This window comes from Zingiber officinale, chromosome 10A (genome assembly GCF_018446385.1).
Source record: "Zingiber officinale cultivar Zhangliang chromosome 10A, Zo_v1.1, whole genome shotgun sequence".
Taxonomy (NCBI): domain Eukaryota; kingdom Viridiplantae; phylum Streptophyta; class Magnoliopsida; order Zingiberales; family Zingiberaceae; genus Zingiber; species Zingiber officinale.
Window position 1 is genome coordinate 91,593,753 of NC_056004.1, and position 8,680 is coordinate 91,602,432.

The following is an 8,680-nucleotide window of genomic DNA, read 5'->3' on the forward strand; positions in this document are numbered from 1 at the left end:
GCTACACACGTCACCGAGCTAGCAACCAAAGAGTTTGAACTAACAACTCAACATGCTGAGCGATAATCCTTGCGCTCGGATCTAACAACTACTCAAACTAGATTAATAGCTACCAAGATAGAGTTGGCCACCTATCGGGATGGAGAGGACGAGCGCTTTAAGGCAAAGAAAAAAGATCTCTTTAGGACATGTAAATTCAATGCACCCATGCCCGCTCTATCACCAAAGCGCTTCTCATTGGAGCAAAGGGTGCCAATGGAACAATTAAAAGAAAGTGGACACTTGACTTCCGATCCCCCTGCTGACTTTTTGGATCTCAAAAGAATAGTTGATAGTGATCTACCTAAGCTGCTTCCCAACTTCTTATCATTTATGTTATTTTTTTCTGTGTTGTTTTTAGTTACTGAACTGGATACATGTATCCATCATAAATATGACTTAATTTTCCCTTGAATGTCTTTATCATGAATTTTAGTTATTCAATAATTTATGTATATTCATAAGTCCAGCTGGGCAAAAACTCGGGCCAAACAAATAAGAATTTAATTAGGGAAACCCCAATCCTCTTAGACTTCCTTTGGAGAAAAATTTGTCCAACCCTTAAGTCCGAATGAACTATGATGTATAAAGAGCTTCTAGCTAGGTGCGATAACTCTTATGACTGACAAGTATTACCTATTTAGAATGAAAACTAGTCGATACTTTACCCAAAATCTCGAATTGATTCGGCACGACTCTAGCCAGATTGCTACATTCATTATCCTCCTAGGTGAGTCGTAAAAACTCGTGTGATCTTATAGAGAATCATTGTTACACAAAAAACTCGCACTTCAAGATGACTACCTGTCAAATTAGTTACGATAGCAAGCTTTTGATTGGTGTATTCATCATTATGAGTATACGCCTTTCCCTATACCTATCGCTTTGTCTTCATCATCCAACAGTCCATAATATAACCCGCCTTTTCACTATCACCATCTAATGACTCTTCTTGATAGGCGATCTTAACAACTTCCTATGAATTTCTTTTCAGAAAACCCTAAGATTTCTACTTCTCCTTCCTCCATCTTTTCAGACTTTCCATTCTTCTCACCTTCTTGCTCACCATGGCTGAAGCTCACGCATGGTACACCTAATTCTCCTCTAACTTTACTATTAAGGATGCCTACGACCTCACCATCAACTACGGGCTTCCTTCTTATATAGTTATTCCTGCTAGCCAAGTTTACCTTTATCTTCTCCTGCAGGAAAGCATTGTTGTCTTTAGAGAATAGATCATAGCCGGATTCTGTTTCCCCCCTTCATCCTTTCTTCATTGATGTTAGCCAATATTTTGGAATTTCACTCCATTAGCTTATTCCCCAATCTCTGTGCATCTTAAGTGGTGCTATAGTTGTTTTTCGATTGTTCAATGTTCCTCTTTCTTCTCGTTTGTTCCACTATTATTTCGTTCCTCAACAAATGGTGGATGGTTTATTTCATTTTTAGGCTGCCCTAAGGTGATTCTATTTAATAGGATTTCAGCCCAAGAGGAGTGAAGAGATAAATATTTTTTTATTCACCTTCCGGACTCTGTCCTGTCCCATAACCTGGCAACCAAACTTTCTCCTATTCTTGATTTGGGTAACCTTTGCACAGACTCAATCCTTCACCAAGCCTTGGATCAACTGAGAGTTCTGAAGTTTAGCTTGTTAGAGTTAACCATAGAAAGTTTATTATATATTTTGGGCAAACTTCAATTAACCTCAAGCTAAGCGCCACCTTTGGTAAGAAAAAATCCTTGTCTTTCCTTAGTCATTCGCTATCTCTTAGCCAACTATTATAAAGATGTCTAATCATTCACTTATTTTTACAGCGAAGGCTATTACTCCAGCTTTTCTCTTCAAAAACACTCAGCTAACAAATGAGGCTTTAAACTGAATAGGCGAGAACCTACTAAACGAGCGTCAGCTTGGACATGCCTCGACCTCTATTGGTCTACTCCCTCTAATAGAACCTTCCCGTATTTCTTCCTCCATCTTTGCAAATCTAGATGCTCCTCTTAAAATTAAGCGCAAGAAGCCCCGATTAGAGACTTTAGGTCTAGGTTTATCTGAGCAACCAATCACCGAGTGCACTCTCCTTGATATGACCAAGGTCTCTTTCGCTCGACGTAAAGAGCTTGGATCTCAAAAAAATAGTCGATCTCATTTTAAAATTGCTATGATGAGGCTCAACATTCTTATATTTACGTTGCGTGTGACTACCCCAGCTATCTGGTAGGTCGAGACAATATAAAATCCTCTACCAGCCAGTTCCAACGCAAGCCTTGAGTGTTTCTTCAATTACCACCTACGCCAAACGAATTCCTAGTACAAGAATAGTCGATCGATCAGTACCTGAGCAAAGTCCTAGGCCGGTCGGGCAAATATTAGAAACTTTACCAACTCAACCAACTTCTGTTCATTTGCAGTCACCTGGGACCCCTCTTGCTCTTCCTTCGAGCCTACTTCTCCGGCTAGTTTCCACTATCTTTTCAAGCAGTCCTTTGGGTCACTATCCCTACAAGGACTGGATACCACTTCTTCCCACCCTATGGGATACTTAAGTTGAAGGGCTCATTGACCGAGTCGTGGGTGAAAACACATAAATAGATATAAGGGATCACGATATTAGAGTGTGATGATGAGTACACCCGAAATGCTACTACGGTGAGTCCATGACTAAGTCTTTTTAAATTACCTTTGTGAACTATAATTTTATCATTATTGCATTCAGTTCTATGCTTCTGTGCTATATTTGGATCAATTGGTCATGGACCTACAGGGAGCCAACAAAATTCTAAAAGGACGAGTAAAGGAGCTAGAGGCAACTACTTCCATTCCTAATAATGCAATGATCAACTTGCAAAAAGAAGTTGAAGTTTGGCTAAAAGAAGCTGAAGTCCGAGACGGTCTTCTTTCATAATTGGGATAGACTTTGAAGGAGTCCCAATAACTGATGGATTCTCAACAGAAAAATAAGCAATAGTTGGAATTCCTATTGCAATCCAGTGAGTCTAAACTTCAAATAGAGAGCGCACTAAGAGACAAAGCCCTTTCTAACCTGGCTCACAAAATTGCTCTACTAGAAGAATGACCCTTTCACATGTTAACGTCACCTATGTGTTTTATAGATAATCTAGAATGTTGGTTGACAAAATTTAATGATTAAACTTTAAATTTTTTGAACCTAGAGTTACATGTGCTTACACCGGTGACCAATACCTCGCTTGAATCCTGCTCTAATAAAAAAACAGATAACTAGTAAAATCATTGTCTGGAGCTAGGTTTCGTCACTTTCAACTTCGTGGCTAGGAGAGAAGCGTATGGTCGGGAGCAACTGCCTCATGAAAACCATCGTAGAAATAAATTGCACTGTTCGCTAGAGAAAAAAGCTACACCAGAATTATGCTTGTTAGGTTTTCTCCAATTGCCCTTTTTGCATACAATCAACCAAAAATTTCATCGAATATTAAACTCCACAGGAGCAACGATTTTAACTTGTGCCCTATTCCCCTTTTTCTCTAACAAGAAGTAGCACAGTTCGTTGAAAAAAAATTCTGCACCGGCCCGATGTTTGTCAGTATCTTTTTGTTCAACTTTTTCACGAAGCAGAAGATCATCGTTCACCGGCCATCGCCTTTGGCTCGGACAAAGGTCACTTTCTCCGAGAAGACATTAGCACAATTCAGAGTGGTCTTTTCCTTCGGTCAATCTCGTGAGATTGTTGATCTTGGAGAAGGGTAAAATGGAAAATGAACCCATAAAAACTACGAAATTTGGACAAATCCCAAAATAGCTATGTAATTTGGGGAAAACGCATAACTGCCTACACGGTTTGGTAAATCGTCGATTAATTAATTACATTGGATGCTTTTGAAGATCTAATTTGAACTTATGGTGTATTCAAAAAGTGATTGGAATTTAATATAAATTATTTGAGTCTATAAAGTAATATAAAATATAAAGATTAAGTAGAAATATTAATTATTATTTTTTAGGTATAATTTTAAAATGAATTTATTTTAATGCCGGCGTCCCTCACAATTAGTCTCAAGATAATGTGAAGAGAGATAAAATTATAGAGTCAACTTATAACTGATAACTAAGTAATTAGAGGTTGGGAGGAATTTTTTCTCCGAAAGTATGCCCCTACCGGGAATTGATGTGCACCGTATTATAATAAATCTATCAACCATTTGTCAATAGGACATTCCCATGGAGGTAAGTGTGTAACTCATTCTTTTCTATCCCCGTGGAGAGAAGTGTGTAACTCATTCGTTTAATTCTTATTCTATTATAACAAATATATCACTTACTAATCAACTGGACACCCCGTGGGAGAGAAGTGCATAACTCATTCATTTCCACCCCGTGGGTGGAAGTGTGTAACTCATTCGTGATATGTCACGAGTTGAAAATTCTTAGAAAATTAAAAAATATTTATTAGCATATAAATTTTTTTTTGATGAACCAGTTTATAAAATATATTGAAGTTGAATTCTGCTAGGGCAAATTTGACTCTTTGATGTCAAACGGGATATCGGTTATCCTGTATCCCATGAGAAGGAAAATTAAAGAGAAATAGTTGAATATATATATATATATATATATATATATATATATAAATTTTAACTCATAAACACCCAACATATTAAAAATATCCTAAATATTATAAAACTAGAGATTATTAAAAAAAAAAAATAGAAAAATGATGTTCGGATCCTCTAAAAATATCCTAAACGGTATTTTTTTATATCTGAAACTTGGTGGTTATGATTTCTCCATGATAAATATAGATCTCTAAATTCTACACATGAGCGCAGATAAAATCTAATTCTGAATCCCAAAAAAATTATAATGATTAAAAATTAAATACTTCTATATTGATCCTGTACCACTTTTCTTCGGGTCTTCATGTGTATCCTCCATTGTACTTGAGATCCTCTGTCTCCAAAATGATGTATCCTTGTGTCCCTTTATCGATTGGACGGTCATGACATCCTTGTGATATGTACTATATTCTTGAGATATGATTTAACTTGTCTGATCGACAAGTGAACACAAGCCCACATCATTTCAGGGACAAAAGATCTCAACTCCACCAATTAATTGTGACGATTAAGAAAAAGAAATAGAAAATCCAATTCGTCCATTCGTAAATTTGTCTTAAATTTCAAGCCATTGGAATTCATGTCAAAATTCAGATTATAACGATGAGATTTACGTTTCATGTTATATTTAATATAGTAAAAGATTATTAATCTGTCCCTGTGTTGCAAAAGGCGGGTCCCGTCGCCCAGCGGCCCCCTCACCCCTGCCCCACGAGTATGAGAGGGAGTAAATCACGGTGAATACGGGTCCGGCGATGACATGGCGGTCGAAGGTGTTTAGCACGGACAAATATTGATGTTATCGCAATTGCTGCCGCAGACCTTCGACCTCCCAACCCATGTTGCAAGAATACCATGTCATAACCGGTTGATCCCGCCCGTGGGGGCATTAATCTGTCCCTGATTATATGAAGGGAGGTGTTCTACTTAATTATTACATGAAGATAAACCATATATAATTAACTGTCTACTATGGCAGAGGAATGGCGAGATCGGCAAGCACAACGAGTGGTGTTTTCCTGGGTGCACTCGTCCCGGAAATCTCCATCATGTCCAAATCCTCTGTCTTCATTCCATGAGGAAGCTTCCAGTCGAAGTGGAAGAGGAGGTGAGCCAACCCAACTTCCACTGCGGACAGCCCAAAGTTCATGCCAGGGCAGATCCTTCGCCCTGCACCAAATGACATGAACTCGAAGTTGAGGCCGGTGAAGTCGACTGAGCCACTCTCAAATCTCTCCGGCTTGAAGCTTTCGGCGTCGGCGCCCCAGTAGGCTTCATCTCTCCCCAACGCGAACACATTGATCAGGACTCGGGCTCCGGCCGGCACACGATACCCCATGACCTCGCAGGTGTTTTCGCATACTCTGGGAAGCATCAGAGGGCCTGGAGGATGGAGCCTCAGCGTCTCCTTGATCACCAACTTGAGGTAGCTGAACTTGGAGATGTCACTCTCTTCCATCTTACTACTACTCTTCCCTCGCATCGCCTCCCTTATCTCTCGCTGGGTCTTCTCCATTGTCTCAGGGTTCTTCACCAGCTCTGACATAGCCCATTCAATCGTCGACGATGATGTCTCTGTTCCTCCAATAAATATTTCCTAAAGGAACAATTCATCTACAGTTTAGACTTTAGATCGATAAGAAATTATACATGCATGTAATGTACGAACCAGGACAACGGCCTTGATGCTCTCGGTTGTGATGGGAAAATCTAGGCCGCCTTCATCTCTAAGCCTGAGAAGTACGTCGATAAATAAATCCTCCTCCGCTGGTGCATCGGCTCGTGCAGCAGCCTGACGCTGTCCCATGATTTCATCGAACACTTTGTCTAACTTTCCACGAACACGCTCTAACTTGGCCTTCAATCCAGTGAGAGTGTCCAAGAATTTGAGGGAGGGGTACATGTCACCCACCGAGAAGCTGGTGAGGAGGCCCACGGCCTCCTTCACCAGCTCCAAGAACTCGGACTGTTGTTTGCATCTTTCGCCGAACGCCGTTTTGACCACCAACACATTGGCCATGGAGCTCAACATCGCGCCGAGATCGAGAGGCGTTTGGGCCAAAGCCTTGCTAGCTATCTCCGCCGTCATCTTACGGACCACATCCTCGCGGATGGTGGCGAAGGACTTGACGCGCCGGGAGTTGAGCAGCTCCATGGCGTAGATCTTCCTCATCTGCTTCCAATATCCACCGTAGGGGGCCATGGCGACGCTGAGCCCGTCGTAGGCCAATATGTTGGCGAAGGTCAAGTCGGTCGGCCGGCTGGCAAAGTTGAGGTCATGCCGCTTGATGATATCCTCCACGGCCTCCACGCACGAGGCGACGACCAAGTTGACCTGCCCGAGGCGGAGCAGTGTCAGCGGGCCGTGAGTTCGAGCGAGGCTGCGCAGAGTACGGTGAGGGTTGGCGCCGGCAATTTGGTGGATGTTTCCGATGAGGGGAAGTCTTGGAGGGCCGGGTGGCAGAGGAGCTAGTACTTGTCCTTGTGATTTGTGATCTCCACTCCCTGCTCTCCTGAGCACCACTAGCAGTGCCATGAAGAAGCCGAGAAAGAGGGTGATGAAGGAAGGGGAGAAGAGGAAATTAGCTTCCATGGCCATATGCAAGCTAAGTGCATTAGCTAGCTAGCAAGCTCCTTAATGATCGATCCGATGCATCAAACTCTCTTCGTCCCGTGCATTTATAGAACTACAATCAGAGATTTAGAGAAACGTATTCGTCCATATATTTATTGTCAATATATAGAACTACACTCAATGATATATCGTTTACGTCCATATATTTATTGTCAATTTTCCATGCATATTTTTCTTCCATTCGATTTATTATTGCACGTGATTGTTTGGTTTGAATAATACAATTTAATTTTTTTTGTCCGACGTTAATATTTATGGCTTACGCTTCACGGCAGTTAGGTGGTGTTTGGTAAATCTGAAAACTTATGTCTGAAATCTGAATGCTAAATTTTAAGTGGTAGAACACTTATAGACCTGAAAATAAAAAGTTAAATAAATCAAATAAGAGACTCTGAAATTTAAGTAACTAATTTGAAACCTATTTGACCACCAAGAAGTTGGTACGCTTCAGCCAGATTCTTTTCCTTACTGTAATATTTAATCATTGTATTGTAAGTAACAATGTCAGGCAAAATTTGATCTTCTTCTATATTTCGGTAAATGTCTTTCATGTCCTCAACCATCCCAAACCTAGAAAGTGACAACAACAGAGTGTTATAGCATCGGATTGAGGGATTGAATCCAACACCGCCACCTTCTCGTCTAACGGCCTTGAACGTTTCTAACGCAGAGCACACTTCTTCGGCTGAACCACAAGATTTAAGCATAAAGATGACAACTTTCTCGATGTTGAAACAAGACTTCGATCGGAGAAGGGAATAAACCAGAGACGCATAAGAGTCTACGGTGTGGTTAAAACCAGGACGCTTCCCAATCCAATTGAAGAAGGCGAAGGCGGACTCAGCATCAATGAAGCGTCCGCGGAGGAGCTCGGCGACAACAGCCGGGGTGACAGAGGGGGCTAAGCTTCGCAAAGTCCCGCTTTCGAACCAGTTCCGACGCGAGAGGATGTCAGAGAGGCAGGATATCAGATGCGAGCTATTATTTGTCTCCAGAGGAGTCTCAGTTACATCTGCGACTGCAGCAGCGGCGGCGGCGGAGGTGGAACAATAGAGAGAAGAGAAAAGCTCGCTGGGAGAGGGCAGAGGAAGAACAGATGGGACAGTCTTGCCGGCGCAGACGATAGCCGGTGACAACCTTCTCATGGTAGGCTAGGGTTTAAGGGGTTAGGATGAACGCGGGCCAAGCGAGGGCGAGGGATGCAGTGAGAGGTCGGAGAAAAACCCGCGTCTATTTCCTTACCGTGTTAAGATAGAAAAAAATAAGCTAAATATTTTAGCTTATTTTTTTGGTCTGAGCGTGTTAAGTTTTTTAGCTAATAAGCTGTTTTAAAATAGGTTATCAAATGAACTTTTTTAAAAAAAATCCTTATTATATTAATTTAAGCGATAAGCTGCATTACCAAACACCAC

At 41.2% G+C, this 8,680-nt stretch overlaps 1 protein-coding gene across 1 annotated transcript; it reads right to left on the minus strand.

Moving 5' to 3' along the window:
- Window positions 1-5,409: 5,409 nt before the first annotated feature.
- LOC122028238 (alpha-humulene 10-hydroxylase-like) lies at window positions 5,410-7,319 on the minus strand. Its single transcript, XM_042587265.1, has 2 exons — window positions 6,303-7,319; window positions 5,410-6,230 (listed from the first exon to the last, which is right to left on the minus strand). Exons 1-2 carry the CDS (start codon window positions 7,230-7,232, stop codon window positions 5,604-5,606), a joined length of 1,557 nt encoding a protein of 518 aa, XP_042443199.1. The 5' UTR covers window positions 7,233-7,319; the 3' UTR covers window positions 5,410-5,603.
- Between the last annotated feature and the right edge of the window lie 1,361 nt (window positions 7,320-8,680).

Bases quoted from the DNA above. Each gene is read 5' to 3' on its own strand.
- LOC122028238 (XM_042587265.1), bottom strand. From the start codon at position 7,232: ATGGCCATGGAAGCTAATTTCCTCTTCTCCCCTTCCTTCATCACCCTC. The intron at 6,231-6,302 runs GTTCGTACATTA...TTGTTCCTTTAG, and splicing joins GCATCAAGGCCGTTGTCCTG to GAAATATTTATTGGAGGAAC.